Below are 21,328 nucleotides of genomic sequence, written 5' to 3' on the forward strand. Positions count from 1 at the left end.
CCTGTATTCCAGGCAGCCCCCAAAGAGGGACTTATGAGGGTAGCAGTCAGACATCAATGCACTTTAATGAAAGAGGGTGAGATTTGTACTCACAGCCACAGGAGCCTCAAGTCAGGATATGGAGAAATAAGGAGTGATGTTTGGGTGAAGAGTTGAGAGGTCATTCTAAAGAATCCAAAAATGATCTTCCTCCAGAGGTGCGTAGACTCGGATAGACAGAAGAGACAAGAGTTAGAAGAGTGGGATGGATAGAAAGAACTACAAAGAAATAGGCAGGAGCCATGGAACTCCAAGAAGTTACCGAGTAATTGTTCCACTAGTTAACACCACTAAGTTCTTTCCTGTAAGCTCATGGTCCCCTATCCCCATTTTTGGCCGGTGGAACATCTTCATGGACATTCTTCTCAACTTAGGGCTGCCCAGAATCAAGATAACTGACTGTGTGGGTGCATAGCCATAAATGACCATCAGGCACACACACAGCCAGGGACTGGTAGGCGAGAAGATGTCCAGGAACATCAGACCCTCTGAGAAGTAGAAGGACATGTAAAGGAGCAGAAGAGAGGTGACAGTCTTGGCAGCCCCCATGCGGGCCTCTGCCCGTGGTGTGCTAAGGCTGGTCCCACCCTGCTCCATCCGCTTGCTGTGTACACAGAGAGACATGACAATGAGAATGTTGGAGATCCCCACAAGGAGAAGGGGTAAGAAACAACCAATGATGTTGGTGAAAAGGAGATAGTAGAGGCTTAGCTTAGGTAGAGCTTCATCCAAGGTGATGTTTGCCATGAAGCTGTCACTGGTCATGTTATTGATTGGGTCTTTGTAAACACTCCATGCTGCAGGAAAACTGAGGAGTAGAGAGATCAATACAGACCAGAGGAGCATCCAAGGTACCAGAGAGGAGATGCTCTGCTTTAACCGGACCAGGATCGGGTGAGTAAAGAGGACGATTTGGAGGTAGTAGAAGCCACAGAGGCAGACCGTGAGCCAGAAGCTAGAGAAAATAGTAAAGTCTAGGAAGGTGTTGAAGATGGCATAAACCTGGTCCGAGAAGTAGGCTTCACTCCACAGGAACACAAAGAAGTCGTTGGCTGTCATGGTGCACTGGAAACAGATGTTGAAGGCACTAAGTGTAGATATGATGAGGTCGCAGGCATTTGTGGCCCTGCCTTTAGTTTTGTCCAGGCAGTTCACTGCCACAATGAACACATTGGTCACGACTGCCATTAGGGTGCTCATTCCCAGGATGACCATGGAGATGAGCGTGAATAGGGGTAACATGCTGTCTGTTTGCGACTTCGGTTCACTTTGCTCTCCTGGCGGCTTATTAGTCTGGCTCCTCAGCAGTGGTTGCCCTTTCTTCAGGAGCTTTGATGATCTCTAAGGAACAGACAGGAGTCATTCAGTAATGTTGCTCATTTAGAAAATTAAAAGTGGAACAGAGGACAGTCAGGGTATAATGAAATTATTTAATAATAATAATAATTATTATTATTATTATAAAATAAAACATGTATTCCTTGCAAACTCCACAGTTAAAGGCTAGTTTTATCATAACATACATAATTATAAAACATAACCAACAATAAATACATAACTAGATATTTTAAAACTTCAATGATCAGTTGAAAGGGTGGCTGACCTCGCAATCTGAGAGTTTATTGACAGGAATTTAAAGCCTCATAAAACAGTTTTAAAAAAATATGTTTTCAGTTGTTCCTTAAATGTCTAATGGCGTGGACATGATATGAATTCCAGAGACTGGGACCAGCCACGGAACTGGATCACTCATGGCCCTCGACCAGATGGATGAGCTTAGGAGATCCTAATATCCAGTAAATCCTGAACGCTTGATCTAGGAGTTAGAGTGGGACGGTAGATCTTTAATGCTGCACAAATACGTAGTGGGGACTGCTCATGGAAGGCCTTACAAATAATCATATAATTACTTTAAATTGTATTTGCCAAGAGACTGGAAGCCCATGCAAAGCGTGTAAAACGGGCATGATATGATCACAGGACGCATCCCTGTAATCACTAGGGCAGTTGTGTTCTGCACAAGCTGCAGTGCTCTGATGGGGGTATCTGGAAGGCTCAGTATAGACAGAATTACAGTAGCCTAAGTTTGATAAAATCAGGGATTGCATACCTGTCTGAAACAGACAAATATGGTTTAATCTCTGCAGCATACCTAGTTTGTAAAATGAAATGTTCACTATATTTTTCACCTGAAGATTAGAAGATAAATTTGAATCACAGGTAATCCCTAATTTTTTAATTTGCCAGTTTTCTGAATTATATGTCTCGCTTGGCAAATTTGAATTAATATTTGGAAGGGGGACAATAAGTAAATCCACAGCTCTAGCACTAAATTTCAAAAGGGAAACTTTGATAACATGAGAAAAAAACTGAAAGCTGCAGCTCCAAAGGTTAAGAGAGTGCAAAGGAGTGGGCATTGTTAAAAATACCATCTTAGACGTGCAGTCCAAATGTATTCCATGCATTAAGAAAAGTAGAAGGAAAGCCAAACGATTGCCAGCATGGTTAAAAGGGGAGGTGAAAGAGGTTATTTTAACCAAAAGATCTTCCTTTAAAAATTGGAAGAAGGATCCATCTGAAGAAAATAGGAAAAGCATAAGCATTGTCAAGTTAAATGTAAACCAAAAAGGAAATGTTATATGAAAAATCTTATATTGAATGCCTTAACCATTATTTAAGTCTATGACCGCATCATCAAGCCGTCATAGAAAACAAATCTGTTACCTTGAAACTGGATCAAATACTTGCAAGGAAATTTCAACTGAAAAGCTGCACCCAAAACTAATTTATGTAGTTTCTTGAGTTTCCCTTACTACATCAGGAAAAATAGACATCTTTTGACTACAAAAGATACAATTTTTAAGACAAAAAAAAAGTTTCAGTCCAGCTGGCAAGTTTGCTATGTAACGTATACTTCTCTACTTCAGTTAAGCACCAGAGACCTGCTGCAGGTTGATCTCGGGATGCCTGAATACTATAACTTGCAGAATTTTACAAATGGGGGCCTGGGGAGTTGTTAAATAATGTGGCTGATAGAGCCAGAACTTGTGCAACTCCTGGCTTCATTTCTGTCCATTGCAATACCTTTGCACCTGAAAGTCTCTGCCCTCTAAAAATGAACCGAATCATGATAACAGCCATACCTTTGAGCCAAGATCTACCAGAAGCCTAAGCAATGAACCATTCAGTCTCGAGCACTGATGAGATATCCATATATATATCATAATTTACTCCGTACCCCGGACAAAAACCCTCCGAATAACATCTAGGTATGACCAGTGCAGGACCTGTTTATTGAGACAGGTTTGAAAACCAAATTGATAATACTCTAACAAAGAATGGTTGTCAAGATAATCAGTTAATTGTTTTTAGTACTAATTCAATACACTTGGATAGAAATGGCTGGAAAGAGCTTGGCCTCTATTTCATAATCTCGTCTAGTGATGGCTTCTTTAAAATCGGTATTACTGAGGCACATTTCAGACTTGCTGGAGTGTGGCCCTCACTCAACGATGGTGGATGTCAGTCAGTGGGGAGACACTGAGACCGTCCTGGTTTCCTGTCATTGCATGCATGGCGGTGTAGTCCCAGAATGCAATGGGTGAAAATCCAAAATTGACTCAGCACCTCCTTACAGACAGGGAGCTATTCTGTTAATCCATTAGATGCCTACAGTCGCCTCTGTCAGCAGAGGTGGTACCAACCTAAGCCATGCTGGGATTGGAACCCACTGTTCCAGACCGCCTGAAGGTCGAGCTGTGGTGCTTCAATCAAGACAGAGGGGAGACGAGAAATCACTTACCCGTAAGATGCAATAAGGACCAGGCTGCGGGTGAATATGGGAGCAGCAGGAATAGCAGAGAGCAGAACACCTACAGCAGCACCGGAGACCGAGGACCCCTCCTCGGGGGCTGTCTGACAGCAGCGGTTCCCGGAGACACAGACAAGGAGCAGCAGCAGCAGCTTCCATCACATCTGCAGCCAACATCTGCCCAGCAGTTCAACCATGGGCTTCAGCGCCCACCCTGCCCTCATCTCGCTGGCTCTTTACAAAACAACCCAGAAACTCTCTCTAACCCCATGCCCTGAAATTCCTGAGGGGCGCCCCTCACCCAGAAACTGAATTTATATCTGAGAGGAGGAACCTGCAACCTGCCTGTTTAAACCCTCACCAGCCTCATGAAAGGCAGAGCCTCCCTACCCATCTCCCCCCTCCGCTCCCTTCCCATCAATCTTATTCAGGCAGGGGAAAGCTTCTGAGAAAAAGAGAAAAGAACCAGCCTTACAGATAAGATCAGGCTCGGAGGGTTTTAAAGAACAGGAGATTCTGGCAGGGAGTTCTAGCTAACTCCTTCTCACACTTCACAGCTCCCACCTCCCTTTCTATTGCCTTTAAGATCAGAGGTGAAGCCGCTTTCTCTTTGCTTCATTTTAAGAAAAGGAACAGTGATTTCCTGCTTTGGAATTTTTTCAATTTATACCCAGATTTGTTTTGGTAGGTGGGGGGAAGAAAGGAAATATTAACCCCCTAGATGAGATTAGAGGGCTACAATTTGTGCGTGAGAAATGGCCCGCTCAGTGCCCCCTTGCATTTCCCGTGCACATGGAGCAGGAAGAGTCTCTTAGGAATATCCCTATAGTGCTCCGCACGTATTGTAGCGCTATAGAAACCATCACAAAGAAGTGGTAGAGCTGTAGCAAATTTTGTGGGTAGTTTCATCCCAGCCACTCACTATATAAAGTCTACAGGATGCCCCCCGAGGACCATCCTCCCCACCCCTACACACACACTATAATTCTCTATAATTACAGAGAAAGTTCAAGGAGACCTATGGTGCTCCCATAATTGATACTTCACTACCTAGCGGACAGGATTAAGATGAAATAATAATAACATGTTTTTTGGCACCTCTTCTATTCCCCTGGGACAAGGAAAAAAATTATTATTGTGAAACAAGAAACTGATGAGTGGGAAGGAAGAAGATCAAGGGTTACCACCTCACCCCAGGTCAAATGAAAAGGCTAAATGGGCTCTGGTTTTGGCCCATCGCATGGCCAAGATTTGTGGCTCTGATTTCCCATTCATCTCCCTAAGTCAACAGAACTACAACTCCCTGCATGCAATGGGACAAAATCAGGACTGCAATGGCCCATTCCGTTGATCTTGGGTGAAGAGATCTCAGGAAGAGTGTTTGGCGGGAACTCGGATCCCGAAGTCTTGTTCTGAAGCAGCACTTACAGTATTTCAAGGTGGCCTAGGCTTGAAATGATCTCCACAGCTCTGTAACTCTACAGCATAGGCCTACTCCTTCTCAGAAGGCAAAAAAATGGATTTTTTTTTTAAAGCACAAATGGTAGTGATTATGGTTGGAAATGTTAATTCTAGGTTTCTGCTGTTTTCACTTCCTCCAAGCCTGTCAGGGAGACATTGTCAGTGACAGAGGGTGGGGAAAGAAGGGAGTCAATGACAGTCGGAGGGGAAGGAAGGGAGTCAGTGACAGTCGGAGGGTGAGAAAGGAAGGGAGTCAGTGACAGTCGGTGAGGAAGGAAGGGAGTCAATGATAGAGGGTGGGGAAGGAAGGGAGTCAGTGACAGTCGGATGGGAAGGAAGGGAGGGAGTCAATGCAAATCCATTGTTTATTCTTTCAAAAAATACAAAGACTCAGGGACACGCCATGAAGTTTAGCACATTTAATTCAAATTGGAGAAAATATTTCTTCGCTTAGTGCACAATGAAGCTCTCTGAAATTCACTGCTCCCTGTGATTTTGACCCCTTTTTTCTACCCTAAACTTCCCTCCCCCTTTTTGTCTGCCTCTTACCAGGATCAAAGGTTACCACTAACTCTAGCCCCCAACCTAACCTATAAGCTTAACGCCAGCCTTAATCTCTAACCTGAACCAGTTTTAACTCTAACCTCTAAGACTAACCCTGAGCTCTATTCCTAACCCAACCTTAGTCCTAATCTCTGACCTAACCGCTAACCCTGATCTAGCCTTAACCTCAATCTTAACCTACAAGTTTAACTCTAACCTTACCCTCTAACCCTAACCCCAAATTTAACCCTAACTTCTGACCCTGATCCAGCCTTACCCTGAACTCTGAATCTAGCCCCAACCTTAACCTCTAACCCTGATCCTCTAACCCTGAACGCTGAATCTAGCTCCAACCTTAGCCTCTAACCCTGATCCTCTAACCCTGAACGCTGAATCTAGCCTCAACCTTAACCTCTAATCTTAATCCCATCTTTAACCTTAACCCTAACCCAGAGCCCTCGGCAGATTTTTAAAGATTCTGCAGCAATAGTTAGCAAATTCTGTTACAGATTTTTTTAAATGTTGTGGCAAATACATGGCAAATTTGCTTAATTTTGCATAAAGATTCACACTTCCGACTATGAAAAACTGTCGATTTTATAGAAAAATATTCACATTAAGGTGAATTTTCAAAGGCAGGTGCGTGCTAAAATCGGGAGATTTGCGCACATCTGGCACTTGTGCATATCCATCCAAATTTATAAATCAGGAGGATGAATGCACAAGTGTCAATGCATGAATATGTATTTATTTAGACATTTTATATACTGTTATTCCATGTATAGATCACAACGGTTTACAAAGTGACATTCATAGTTATAACTCAACAAACAAAAAAAGGTTAGTTTCAGGGGTGATATTCATAGATAGGCATAAATATCTATCAAAATGATAAGGGGAATGGAACAACTCCCCTATGAGGAAAGACTAAAGAGGTTAGGACTTTTCAGCTTGGAGAAGAGACGGCTGAGGGGGGATATGATAGAGGTGTTTAAAATCATGAGAGGTCTAGAACGGGTAGATGTGAATCGGTTATTTACTCTTTCGGATAGTAGAAAAACTAGGGGACACTCCATGAAGTTAGCATGGGGCACATTTAAAACTAATCGGAGAAAGTTCTTTTTTACTCAACGCACAATTAAACTCTGGAATTTGTTGCCAGAGAATGTGGTTCGTGCAGTTAGTATAGCTGTGTTTAAAAAAGGATTGGATAAGTTCTTGGAGGAGAAGTCCATTACCTGCTATTAAGTTCACTTAGAGAATAGCCACTGCCATTAGCAATGGTTACATGGAATAGACTTAGTTTTTGGGTACTTGCCAGGTTCTTATGGCCTGGATTGGCCACTGTTGGAAACAGGATGCTGGGCTTGATGGACCCTTGGTCTGACCCAGTATGGCATTTTCTTATGTTCTTATGTTCTAAGTGAAATTTTCTAGTACATATTTCTAATTGATCTAGTACATAAGGCAGGTAGTACGGAAAATTAAAACGAAATGATAGTTTTTACATCTTATTCAGTGGGTTGTTTTCAGAATCTTACATTCTCTCATTTGATTTATTCTTCATGATTCAATTGTTATCTTTTGTCCTTCATGTCTTTGTGGCTCTGTATGTTCTGATGTTTTTAAGTTAAATTATATGCGTTTTTGAATAGCCATGTTTTTAACTTGCATTTAAATCTCTTTCTATCTGATAAAGTACGTAACATCTCAGGTAGAGAATTCCAGAGCGTTGGACCCACTATGGAAAACATCCGATCTCTTATTTGTGTCAAATGTGTGCTCCTTATTGTGGGAATAGTCGGTAATCCTTTATTTTGAGATCTTAGTGTTTGCTGAGGATTGTAAGGTTGTAGTGTCACTCCTAACAAGCCGGTGTCATTGGGATGAATGATGCTGAATATTAGCGTTAATGCTTTATAGCAGATTCTGGATTGTACTGGTAACCAATGCAGTGATATCGGCGAGGGTGTAATGTGATCCTATTTCCTAGATCCCAATAAGAGTCTTGCTGTGGCATTTTGTGATAATTGTAGTGGTTTTAAGTGACTTGCTGGAAGACCTAGTAGCAAGGCATTTCAGCAGTCTAGGTTTGAGAAGATTGGAGTTTGCAATACAGTACGGAAGTCCGCAAAAGTTAATAGTGGTTTCAACCGATGTAGTAGACGCTACTTGGCGTAACCTGTCTCGATTAATTTACTGATGTGCATTTTCATTGTGAGGTTCTCATCTAGCTGCTCACCGAAATCCCGTACTTGATTGGAGGGATTCACTTGAAAATCACTCAGGGCTAGGGGCAGGTGGTTTAGCTATCGACGAGTTTCTATATCTCAAATCAGGGAAAAAAGCCACCATGGCGTGGGTGTGTTGTAGGCAGGGCACGGATGGGGTGTGGCATGGTTTGGTAGTGGCAGGGGGCGGGATGGGTTCTGGGGCGGGAACCCGGAGACGTGCGTGCAAATGTGTACACGCCTGGGCACACACCTAGGTCCAGCGCCACGCAACTTTACCTCCGTTATTGAGGAGGTGCACTCCTAAAATCAACTGTTTGTAAGCGAGGTGTTTGAGGGGTCTGGGTCAACTGGGGGGGGGGGATGCAGGTTAATGACTGGGGTTGGAGGACCTAGCTGTACACTGGGCAAACTGGTGGACAAACTGGTCATGGCATGGACGCGCGCCTGTTATAAAATTCCACTTACGGGGCTCAAACCCGTCTTTACGTGGCTGTGCCTGCCCATTTGCAAAATCGGGGCACGCATACACGCGCGGGGGCTATTTTATAACGTACACGCGAACGTGCCTGTATGTTATAAAACGGCGCGTATCTGGACGCACGGCGTGCCCGTTTGAAAGTTACCATCATCGTTTTTAAACAACGTTTAAACTATAAACAAATCAAAATTTACCAAGCACAAATACCTGCAGTTTATCAGCTAAAGGCACTTGTAACCGTGCAAGGCCACGTTTGTTTTTAACTGAGACTTTTTTTTCTAAGAAAGTCCTTCTTGTCTTTCCGAGTATATGAGCTCGCTGTCTGCTGAAGATGCCCTCAGTATCAGAGTTTGTCGTGCAGTGCATTACACAGAAGGAAGCTGAATGCCTGCATATCGTGGACACAAGGTAAGCATTCACAAAAAAGGAGCTTGAATTGACACAAGTTTGAAACTCCTCGGCAGTAGCGTCAGTCACCCGGACTCCTAGGAACTGAAATGAATGCCCTCTCTGCCAGCTATGGCACACCGGCAGTGCAGACGCCACAAAACGTACCCAGGTCTTTGCAGCTGGTGTATGGTGGGTCACAGAGGGAGGTACAAGAACATCCGCGTGACGATGGCATTTTTCTCCATCCAGGAATTATATCAAAATTCTTTGGTTTGATTTAGGAGATCTCTGAGGGATCAAACACCCTGACTGCTTTCCAACTTCACTGTCTTCAGGACGGGAGGAGAGAACAGGAGGGGAGGGCTGGATTAGGCAGCAGCTGTGCCTCAGCCTCGCTCCCTGCTCCTCCTGTTCCCTGCAGGGCAGCTTTCTGAGTTCAGGGCTTGGGGCAGAGAGAGCTGGGAAGGGAGGCAGGCACCCTGAAGCTTTCTTCAGATGATTGAATTAGGAGGTGGGGGGGGGGGGGAGCTTCAGGTTTGTTGTTGGCAAGGTAGGTCGTAAATTATGTGGCAAGACGCTAATTATTCAGTTCCTCCTGGGGGCAGCAGAATCACTAAACCCTAGAAGGATTGCCCTAATCCCATCCTAAACTATAACCTTAAACGAACTATGAACCTTAATACTAGCCCTAACCTTAACCTCCATCTGTAACCATTGCCTTAGCCTCTAACCCCTAAACCTAGCCCTAACCTTAACCCTTTCCATCCTGCCTGTTAACCTTTGCACTGTACAGTTTTCATTCATGAAGACGTCTCTGATGTCATTTTGACATCACCCATGGCGTCATGAGAGCCCAGAGGCAGCGCAGAGTTACAGTCATTCTGACCTGTGTGCGCTGTTTTATCTCATTCTTGTTCTTCTAATGTTCTTCTAGAGTTTTTGGGAGTGAAGTGGATGGAATGGGGAAGGGAAAACCTAGGAATAAGACCAGCAGAGGAAGAAATCGTCATGGTGAAATTTTGAATGCTGTGGAGATAAGGCGCAATTTCTCCCCGTGCTAGTTCGTGCTTCATTGCTTGCATGGCTCCGACAGCTGCGGGAAGACACCACCTTCGGAAGTGACTGTAGGCACCTGCAACCATCTCATTAAATCCCGCCTCAAGGAAAAACGCCTTCGAGCGCATCTTCCCGCAAGCCGCGGATTTCTTGGCCTGAGAAATAAATCAGATTTCTATAGCGCCGTAACTTTACATGGTGCTGTGCAGGGAGGCTGCCGCAGTCACAATGCCCTTCTCTCTCCACCCACCCACTCCCCCCCACCACCCCCCACCCCGCATCTTAAAAAGAGCTCACAGCCGAAGTCTGAATACAGGAGAGGCTCAGGATTTTTTACTCAGTGCATGGCAGGGACTTGGACTCTATATTGAGATAAGAACTAGGAAGAGCAGAATTCATCTGAGTCAGAGGCGGGGGTCAGGAGGGAGGGTCCCAAGTGATGCCAGGACTGAACATAAGTCTCCCTCTAGAAAGCGGCTCACCTGCAAGCTCGGAAATAACTCTCCATATAATTTTACCTATGGGATGTGTCCACTGGTGGTCGTTATACATCCATGAAGAACTAAGAACAACCTTGTGAGAAGCTACCGAGAATGCTCTGGATTTTTGTTTTTTGTTTTTTCTCTATTTGACGCTATCTGCTTTCCAGCACCCCCCGTGGCCACCTGTTCTTCTCCCTTCCCCACCAAATCCAGCTAAATAGGGAGCTGGCAACCTGGATCGATCTTCTTTTGCAGGCGCAGGTTCTGAGGATTGTTTTGGTGACTCCTGCTGTTGATTTCCTTCACTAAAAAGTGATAAGAAACTCAGGATAGGCAAAGTCGTCGAAGAAGCTGACAAAGATTGTCGGGTTGTTGATGTCGTTCACCGCGCTGTCAAACCTGTTACCGTCTGGGTGGATCGGGGGAAACTCCATGGATGGATCCCCTGTAGTGTATCTGCCAGTCAGAACTCGGGCCAGAAACATGGTCCTCAGTCCAGGATTTGAGGACGTGTAATTGAGAGACATAGAAGCATCTTTGGCAAAATATACACCCTTGCCGTACAAGTGCTCTGAAAGAATAGAAAGGCAATAAATCAGAAACAAGAGTTGTGCTTTTTCCTTTAAACTTGTTCTGCAGCATAAGCACCATGAAATCAAACTGATCAGTCCTCTTCTATTCTATGCTATTGGCACTGTGTGAGAATCCACTATTTTATTCTACGGCACAGACGCTGTGGGAAACACGCTGATGAGCTCTTCTGACAGAATAGTCCTCTATTCTATTCTACAGCATGAGCACCATGGGAAATACGCAGACCAGCTCTTCTGTTAGAATAAACCTCTATTCTATTCTACAGCATGAGCACCATGGGAAATACGCAGTCCAGCAACTCTGATAGAATAAATCTCTATTCTATTCTACAGTCATATCATGGGATATGGCACCATGAGCCTTCTTTGGCAATGACTCATGGACTTTTCTCTTATTTTATATCTCTTTCACCCTTCCCCTCCAACATACCTAACTGGGTCATCACAGTGACAGTCTTCGGCCAAGGGTCATGCTCCAGGGCTACTTCTGGAACCCTGTAATCATGGACTTGAAATCTGGCCACTAGGTGGCACCTTTGAGTGATGACAATGACTCCCTCCCTCCCCTACAGTACCCCCGAGCCCCAGCTGACCTGGGGAGCTGAGGGCCTGACTCGGGGCCCGGCACAGCACCCACCACTAAGTCACTGGGCTGGCCCCACTGCTATTCTGTTCTGTTCTGCAGATTTTGTATTTTTGGCTCGTTGCAAACTTTTGAACTCAAGAGCACTCGAGGTGCTTTCCTTACCTTGGATCAATGGCACAGTATATTTTGTTTTGGATTAGGGTAAGAGGATATCAGGGCTGATTGTAGATTAGGGTATAGGTTACAATCACTTAGGATTTATTTTAAAGTTGGGGTAAGAAGTTAGAGAACAGGTAAGAGTGAGAGGGTTAGGCTTAGGGTTGGGTTGCAGTAAGATCTTGTGGTTGGGATTGGGGTTGATATAGTGTTAGAAGCAGAGGCAGAGTTATACTTACAGTTGGGATGAGAGATAGGTTTAGGGTTAGAGTAGAGTTTGAATTGTAATTAGGGTCAAGGTTTAGAGTAAAAGTGTGTAGCCTGGCCTTGCCACTGCTACTTTATTTTTCCCCTGTTTTTCCAGTTTTAAGGGGTTTTGCATTTTTTTTTTCGGGTGCTCCCTCTGCCTTTGCCCTTTCCTGTTTTGGGGCTGTGCCTGGTGGGTGAGAGTGCTCGGGGTCAGAGGGCAGACGATATTGCAGTCAGGGTCTTTCTGCTGCCCTGGTACATTGAGTAAGTGAAGGGGTTTTTGGAAGTCAAGATTTTTCTAGAAGTTTTGGGGAGTTTTTGAGAGAGTGAACATTTGAGAAGAGTTGTTGTTTTTGTTTTTTTTAATTTATTGTTTATTATTTCATGTCTCATTAATACATTACACAGTTCTTTGAGAAATATTAATCTAGGAATTATTTAACAACTTAATCTTAAATCAAACTGTGAATATCCATCCAGGAAATTAAAATCAAGCAAAAGAAGAGCTAGAAATTTAAACAGTCTTAGAGCAGATAGTAAAAGGAAATAAGACACAAAGAATTTTCATTTCCTCCTATATATCATTTTTAAACCAACTCATTGGTAGCACTTAGGGACTGGGTATCCAGGTATTGTCTTAGCTGGCTTGCCTGTGAAAAAATATACTTGTTCCCTTGACAAATAATAATACATTGACATGGGTACCTTAATAGGAATTTTATTCCCTTATTCTGAGCTTCACTTCTCAATGCCAAAAATTCTTTCCTCTTAACCCTTGTTGTATATGATATGTCCGGAAAGATCCTAATAACCTGTCCGTAAAACTTATCATTTTGGTGTCCAAAATATATTCTCATCAAAGAATCTCTCTCAGATGTAAAAGAGAATTGTACTATGAGAGTAGCTCTAGTATTTATACAGGTTTCAAAAGATTTTTCTAACAATTCTGACAAATCTAATTCAGGCTGATTATCTTTATCTTGATCTTGTTTTTTCATTTCCTCATTTTGAGAGATATAGTATATTCTTGCAATAGCTGGTAATGCTTCCTTTGGGGGTCATTTTCAAAGGAGTTACGCATGTAAATGTGACATACTATCGTAGCAATTTTCAAAAGCTATTTACTCGAGTAAAGTGCACTTACTTGAGTAAATCCTATGGACAATTCAATGGCATATATTGTAGCAATTTTGAAAAGCCCACTTACTTGAGTAAAGTGTATTTACTCGAGCAAAAACCAGTTTTGCTCGAGTAAATGCTTTTGAAAATCTGGCCCTTTGTGTATTTCAGGATATTAACTAGGTAACTTTTAAATAAATCTATTGGGTTTATTAAAGCAGTCTTAGGAAAATTCAATATCCTCAAATTGTTTTTCTTCACCTGATTTTCTAATACTTCTAATCTCTCAAAATGGGATTTTTCAGATTTTATTAAATTCAATTGAATTTTATCCATTTTATCTACCTTAAGTTGTACAGAATTTACTGATTCTTCAACTTTTTCAATCTTAGATTGAAGGACCACATTCTTATTTAGCACTTCCTGCAATGTATTTACAATGTTGTTTATTGATTTCTGCATGGAAACCAGCATATTTCCTATTTCTCCAAGAGTAAAATTTTTAGGAGTAATAACAGAAATTCCAGCCAAGAGTCCTTCCTGGATATTACCAGTCCCTCCCTCCAATGGAGATGTAATTCCACTTTGATCCATAGAGCCCAGCTGTGAGCTTTCCGAGAAGCTAGTTGAACCAACTGCTCCTCTCTGATCGCTTGTTGTTAAAGAATCCATTTTGAGTATGGGATCACCTCCAAGTGATATCCCCACTCTAGGTCCGGCTGGTGGCTCAGGAGTTGTTGGCGCCCCTGGGGTCAATGATATTTCATGTGCCTGGGTGGGGAGACCCTGCTCTTTGTCTACCCCTCCAGCGGCACCCCCTTCTGGGGTAATTATAGGAGTTCTCGCAAAACAGTCCTCTATTTTGGGTTGGTTCAACCTCTCTGGGGTAGACGAATAATCTCTCAGTTTTGCTTTTCTCTTTGTATGTGGCATTTACAAAGAGATAGCAAAATTACCCAATATAACAGGAAATATAATGTATTCAATAGGAATCTTACCGGGAGTTTTGTGAGTGAAAACTTAACAATTTAAGACCGTTCCTTTTCAGCACTTCTCGTGGCTGCAGCTGCAACTGAAGAAAGATTCCTTGCCAGGGCCAGGTTCGCCAGGCTAAGCCAGGCAAAGCCACGCGTGCCCCTTAGGCGCGCGCGGCTTTGGCAGTGCGCCGGCGGCTGCGGTGCGCCGGTTGGACGCAGATTTTATTTCGTCTCACCTGGCTCCTCCCCCGGCTTCCAGGTCCCGCAAGGCAAATGGATGCAAACAGGTTCCAAAGGTCCCAGTAGGTAATGTCAGCTGCAGCGAGTATGGAGGAGCGGGAACGCCGATTTTAAAGCGTCTCACCCGGCTCCTCCCCCGGCTTCCAGGTCTCACTACAGCCCGGGGCAGGTCCGGCAGGAAGAGGAAGAGAGCGGGGAGCTTGGACCGGTCACGCTGCTCCCTAAACCAGCCCCATAGGGAACAGGAGGGGAAGGGGGCGATACTGAAGCAGATCCTGCAGGACAGAGAAGGTTGCATGACCTCACGTATGTAGCTTAGGAGCAGCACTGTGCTTCAGCCCTGACCCTGAGGATTCGCACCATTGCTCACAAGCTTCAAACCTGTGCTAATTCAACCTTTTTCTGCGTCCGTTATCCAGGACTCATTTTCTGGCAGAACACAGAACAGCCTTCCGCCACCATTTTTCTGGTACTCAAGGAGGCGGAGTAGAGCTGGCAGTGGAAAATCAATTCTGGCTCACCTGCGGGGGAAAAAAACCCAGCAGGGCTGGTGGGGCTGCAGAATATTTCTGGCCTCCGAGGCCCCAGAGGAAGCAGAGCAGATTTGTGTTGGAGATGGGAGCAGCCACACAACCACTTCTCTGGCACGGGCGAGGAGGCCATGAGGGGGAGGCCCCACTGCTACTGCTGCTACTGGTTGTGTTCGCATATCTCTGTGTGTGTGTGTGTGTGTGTGCGTGTGTGTGTGCGTGTGTGTGCGTGTGTGTGTGTGTATGTGTGCGTGTGCATGTGTATGTGTGTGTGCGTGTGTATGTGCGTGTGAGTGTGTATGTGTGTGTGTGTGTGTGCGTATGTGTGTGCGTGTGTGTGCGTGTGTCTGTGCGCGTATGTGCGTGTGTGTGTGCGTGTGTGTGCATGTGTGTCTGTGTGTGTGTGTGTGAGTGTGTATGTGTGCGTGTGCATGTGTATGTGTGTGTGTGTGCGTGTGTATGTGCGTGTGAGTGTGTATGTGTGTGCGTGTGTGTGCGTGTGTCTGTGCGCGTATGTGCGTGTGTGTGTGCGTGTGTGTGCATGTGTGTCTGTGTGTGTGTGTGTGTGCGTGTGTGTCTGTGTGTGTGTGTCTGTGTGTGTGTGTATGTGAGTGTTTTTGAGAGAGTTCACTCCTGGCTCACACAGGTCTCACGCAGCCCTGGCCCCACTCCCCCATCCGCCTCCCCTCCCACTCCTTAGTTCCTTTTCCTTTTTGTCTACAAATTAAGCTCTGACATGACCCCCCACACACACTTTATTCAGTGCACCCCACAAGGCAGAGGTGGTGGAAGAGGTTTACAAGGATTAGGTTTCACGTTTAGGAGTTACCCTTCTGTGTTAGCATTAGGGGATAAGGCATTACGGTTGCGGCAATGTTATTGGATTAAGGTTTAGGGGAAAGGTTTAGCATTAGGGTTTAGAGTAAAGGCTCGGTTGGATACGTTAAAGTTTAAGATTTAAGGGTTCAAGGATTAGCATTTGGAGGGGAGGGGTTCTGAAACCCGGAGCCACATCTCGGAGCTTGGAACCAGAACGTCCTCCTCTGCTCACCTCCATCTGGCCTCCTGCATTCAGGAAGGAGCCTGCTGGGGGGGGGGGGGGGGTAGGGTATTTCCGTAAACCTGCGCGCTATCGCTGGCGCCGCTGCGATGAAGCGCCACTGACCTTTGTTGAACCTGCTGTTGAAGCCCATCTGCTGGATGGAGTGGCAGGTGTTCAAACTACGCGTCCCATGAAACAGGAGTTGCTCGTTCTTCAACCCTGCGGGATTCTTCTTCTTCAGCCAAGATCTCTTGCAACGGTAAAACAGCCAGAGGTAGGGGTTCTGGACTCGCTCGATCTGGAGGAACCATGGTGATAAGTTAAGAGTCATTCTGATGTCCTGCAGTCTTCCACACTTCCCCTTTCCTCATCTAGACCTCATCTGCTTCTGTCCTTACAAGTTCAGGTCTGACTCTTCCCAGGAAGCCATCGTGCAAGGCCTCTTTCCTGACACCTTCCCATCTAGCTCCCATCAGGGAGCCATCCTGGGTGGCCTCTCTCCTCACTCTTTCCCCTTCCTGCTGTCGTCAGGGTGTTATCATGGTCACTTTCTTACTGTACCTTGACAATGCGATGATCCTTAACTGTTTTGTAAAATCTCTTTGCCACCATCTTGTACTCTTCGGAGGTTGCTGGGAGCTCCACTCTTTTACTCGGACGGTCTTCCATCGGCTCCCAGTGTCTGGGGATGTCGGGTTCTGTGTCAACAAATCAGACAAATCAAATCAGAGCAGATGCAGCCCCCTCAAGGGTGGACATCAGGCAGCATTAACTAAATGTCAGTGAGGAGACCGAAATGTACAGGAAGGCTCCTGCCATGAAAGAAAAATTCTGCTCTTGGTGGAAAGGCATTTGTGGGCATCAATAGTGGGGGGAGCGGGTCACAAATGATCTCACACACTCTCTACCTGATTGATTCAGTGCATGTCTATGCGTGAGAGGTGTCATTCTGTGATGTCATAGCCCATGTGCCCCAGTTAGATCCCGTGTGTGATATCACTGACGATTCTGTCAGGGGGGGCACTTAAAAGAATTTCAAAAACAACAACTTCAGAGGGCAAATATTTGCTAGGCCCGGGCCTGGCGTTATTGCTTGCTGGGGGGTGGGGGGTATAACGATTTACTGAAGATTTATTCAAACACATTGAAATGTAAAAGGGATTAAATTCACACCCAGGGCACGTTGATCAAGGCTTGAGTCAGTGCTGGGACTGAGTTGCTCATTTTTATTTGGAACCCCCCACCCTTTCAACTCTGCAAGGGTTTCTCCCTTTCTTTATCTCCTGGGAAGGCTTGGGAACCACAGGATGGAAAACTCCTTCGCACCACTGAGATAAGAAGAGAAGAGCTGGCCCCACCCCCATCAGCAGGGAAGAAAGAGGTGCCAAGAGGTCAGGGAGCGGCCACCGGGGCCAGGGACTGTGCTATTCCGTCTATGGATTGCAATTCCAGATTCTCTAGGAAAAGCAGGAATAACTATCCCTAAACGCAATGTCTGGGGACCCTGCTGAAGGGCCACGGACTCGCAGCTGCTAAATCTCCTAGGTGGGCCTCGGAGACCGAAGAAAAGGTGGGCTTCAGCAACAACCTCCGTCACTCCCAATGCGCAGAAGCAAGAACCATAACGGTTAGGAAGAGATGAGGAAAAAAAGATGGACACTGACACCCAAATCTCAGAGGGCATAAAAAATAGAAGAAAAGGGGGGAAATGAAATTCTCTGAAACCAGGACGGACAAGTACCGAGAGCAGGTACCCGAGGGGGATGGTCCCAGGTGACTTTTCCCTGTAATCCCATTGCATGAATCTTCCTGCCGGAAGGGGGTTTCACAGACTCGCCGCTGCTGGAGGCACCGCCACGATTCAGCCCGACTGGTGAAGTTCTAACATAGCTACAAGGGCACTTCGCCCACAACAAACCCAGCTGGGGCTGTTGGTTTCAAGGAGGGCTATTGCGGCTTTCGTATACAAATTTTCCTACAGAGTAGGTGCTGAGCAAACGAAACAATACTTCCATCCCCACCCCACCCCACCCCTACCCCCATCCCTGACAGGGGAGAAAAGGATTGAAGGGACAGACATTAGGGTGGATGGAGCATTTATAACCTTGGTAGAAGACGCTGGTTCATCTTACCTGAAAAAAGCACTTTCCTTTTAATCTTCAAAGTAGTCCTGGTCTTCGGCAACGAAGCTTCCCACTTCTCCAGGTCCACAATGGCTTTCTGTGCTCCCAAGAGGACCTCTGCCCTAGTCTTCTGCTTCTTATACTCTGTTTCCAGGTGATAGTTTGATTCCAGGTCAAAGGGGAGATAGTGAGGATTGCTTTCATAGCACCATTGTATCATTGTCGAGAGCTCCGTTTCCATATCTGCTTTCAGCTCTTTCTTCTGAATGACCATCCAGACCTCCATCACGTCTTGTATCGCACCTTGGATAGTGACACTGGTGCCCTGTTGCAACCAATTTAAAGGAAACTGGAATGGCTTCTCCCTAATGTCCCGGAGGGCAAGAACAGAAGTGCTAGCAATAGTTTCTTTGTGAAACTGCTTCATGAAAAACTGGATCGCCTCCTTGGCTAGCGCCACCTTGTTTGACCTTCCAATGATCCAGATGGTGGCTGCTACGTAGTCACCTGAAACCAGGAGTGGTGACAAAAATGCGTAAAACAGTCGTTCTTCCCAGAGCGCGCTATCTCTTTCAGCTTTTTCAAATGATTCACTCAGAGTTAACCAGCACCACATCTACCTGATGTACACTCCTGTTGCCCATACTTCAGTAATACCTCTGTCTCCATAACAACTTGCAAATCCTATCCCATGGCTTATTTCAAACCCAAGGTAACCCACTTGCCTCTAGTCTGAATATCAGCTGTAGAAATATGCACAGCTATAATAGTCCAAAGAATGACTAATCCTTGTGTGGTAGGGCCTAGCCAGCTATGCTCACTGGACAGAAGGCCATTGAAGGACAGAACTTACAGGTATAAAAACACAATAGCAATGTATGGAACACTGTGGAGACCTGGAGGAAATGTGCTCTGAGTCAGCAGCCAGAGTGTTTCAGTGTGCACTGCTGGGGGCAGGATTTGAATTCTGTGCCCGCAGGAAAGGGGATATAAAACTGTTTTTTTCCAGAAACAGCAAAACTAAAGAACAAAGGAAAAGGAGAGGATATGGTCAGCAATAAAAGAAGCAGTATGAATAGGTGCAGGCTGGACATTGGGGAATGTAACAAAGGATACACACACACAGATAAAAAGGAGCCGATTGGTAAGATGTACCTTGAAGGGAAGTGCACTTGTAGGAGTCCCGGCATTCTCTCCACAGAAAGGAAGAGCTGGCAATAAACATTAACTATTGAACACTAAGCGAGATTGAGTTTGTGGGCCCTAAGGTATTTGCTGGCTATTGAATAAATTTTACTAAATTTGACAAGTTGGCTTCATGTGTATCTCTTCCTGACTCTCAGGTTCTGGTAAATAAGAGAAAAATGCTAATTATAGCAAAAGCTGGGGACAAGCACCAGGAAGGTTTAGCCCGTATTAGCCTTCTGATTCCTCACCCCTAGCAGGGAGAGCAAACAAAAGAAAGGCTAAACCTAACATGGCAAAATGTCGGTGCACACCTACCTGGAAGGTGACCCATGACATGAAGGACATGCATTTGCAGCACGCGTTCAGCCTGCCTACATTTTCTTACATCAAAACAAGAGTGCAGAGTTGCAATCCACACCTCCAAAGTACCCGGTCTGCAGAAAGCCTCTTTTGTATGTGGTGGGCTGATTTAAGGCAGGTTAACTCTCTTTTCATCCAGGCCTTTGAAAAACTTGTTCTTATGTTCTGAGGATCCCAGAGGTCTCCAGGTCACCACAGACAGACCAAGCTGGTCCCTATGCTGCCTCCGTGGCCTCCACGGGTTTTGTAATTCTTGGATTTCTTAAAGAAGTTGAAAAATTACAATTCCCTACATGCTTTGGGGCAACACCAGGACCAGCGTACGCTGTCTCCAATGACTTGAGGTCTGCTGGCAACTTGGTGACCTGTAAGAGCATTATGTGGTCCGCTGGAAAACATCTCACTGGGATACACGTTCCAGGGCTTGATTTCTCTACAAAGCTTTGTTTATAAGAAAGAAATGTCTCCACCCCCAAACAAACTAAGAACCATAAAGAGCAGAGAGTGAAGGAAGGAACTCAGTTATCAGTGTCAGAGGGGGGAGTGTTGGGAGTTAAAGGGATGGTCTTGACTTTGAACCCTACCAATATCACCAGCTTCCTGTTCACACATGTTGAGCAGACTCTGACGCCGCTCCTCCAGCACCTGCGAAGATAGAGGGATCTGAATCAGGTAAAGTAATATTGAAAGTAATTTCTGAGGCCCGCGCAGGGAGAAGGAAACTCCTAAGTGGCATCCACGGAGAATGCACAGGAAACCTGTGCCTGCAATGCTCACTGTGGCCACAGGAGAGCAGGATTTCCAACAGCAATAGATTTCTATTCACGCTATTGTGGTTAGAATAAAGCAAAGACATTTGCATGGCAAGAAAGGTGAGGAGGGACTGACGAAGAAAGAAGAAAAGCAAAAGATGTAAAAAGCAGCTTAGAAATTAAATTTAAAAAGCAGATAAAACAAGAACGAGAGGAGGAGGAAGTGATTTTTATTTAAGGAGGACGTCATTATCATTTCACAAGTTGAGGAGTTTTAGAGTTTATAAAGTTTTTGAAAACTCCTGAGGCTTTGCTTTTCCTGTCAGTTCCAATTTAAGTAAATTAGGGGCTGGCGCTGCTGTGCTGATCATCATCAGAACTCCCCACCCCCATGCAGGCTTCACATTGATACCCATAAAGCAGAAATGCAGTGTGGACAGTTGAAGAGCGGTCTAGTAGAAGGAGAAGCGAAAGCCATTTTATCCCAAGGTTTCCTCCAGCTTTAATACACTTCTTCCATAGTCCTGCCCCCGCAGTGACAGTCCTTAGGCTGGGAACCACAGACAACAAACTGTTCTCTCCAGAACCCGGTACCTACGTGAGCTGAGCATGGTGGCGAGGTTTCACTCTTGTACCATGAGTGGGACTCCCTCCTTTCCACTGTAGGCAGTGCTCCCAGCCCTCACAGGTGTCTGCTCCTGTCTATGGAGCCCAGGTCTCCCACTTGGCAGGACACAGGGCTGCCACTGAGCCACTGAGCTGACCCTTTAAAAAAAAAAGGGTAGTGGGGACAGCCTGATCATATTGAAAGTCACTTACCTATGGTTTCAAAAATGTGTTTAGATATAAGAAAGCAAGTGTATAATGGCAAGAAGAAAGAGCCAGGAATAAGCCCCAAAGAGGAAGCAACTGAGGAAAG

General features: G+C 45.2%; 1 protein-coding gene across 1 annotated transcript; it reads right to left on the bottom strand.

The window, feature by feature from the left end:
- Positions 1–297: 297 nt before the first annotated feature.
- On the bottom strand, positions 298–1,281 carry LOC115078579 (taste receptor type 2 member 40-like). Its single transcript, XM_029581506.1, has one exon. The coding sequence runs from the start codon at positions 1,279–1,281 to the stop codon at positions 298–300; it is 984 nt and encodes a 327-aa protein (XP_029437366.1).
- Between the last annotated feature and the right edge of the window lie 20,047 nt (positions 1,282–21,328).

The sequence above is a fragment of the Rhinatrema bivittatum genome, chromosome 16 (assembly GCF_901001135.1).
Source record: "Rhinatrema bivittatum chromosome 16, aRhiBiv1.1, whole genome shotgun sequence".
In the NCBI taxonomy this organism is placed as follows: Eukaryota; Metazoa; Chordata; class Amphibia; order Gymnophiona; family Rhinatrematidae; genus Rhinatrema; species Rhinatrema bivittatum.

Excerpts from the sequence above, each read along its gene's own strand:
- LOC115078579 (XM_029581506.1), bottom strand. The coding sequence starts at position 1,281 with ATGTTACCCCTATTCACGCTCATCTCCATGGTCATCCTGGGAATGAGC.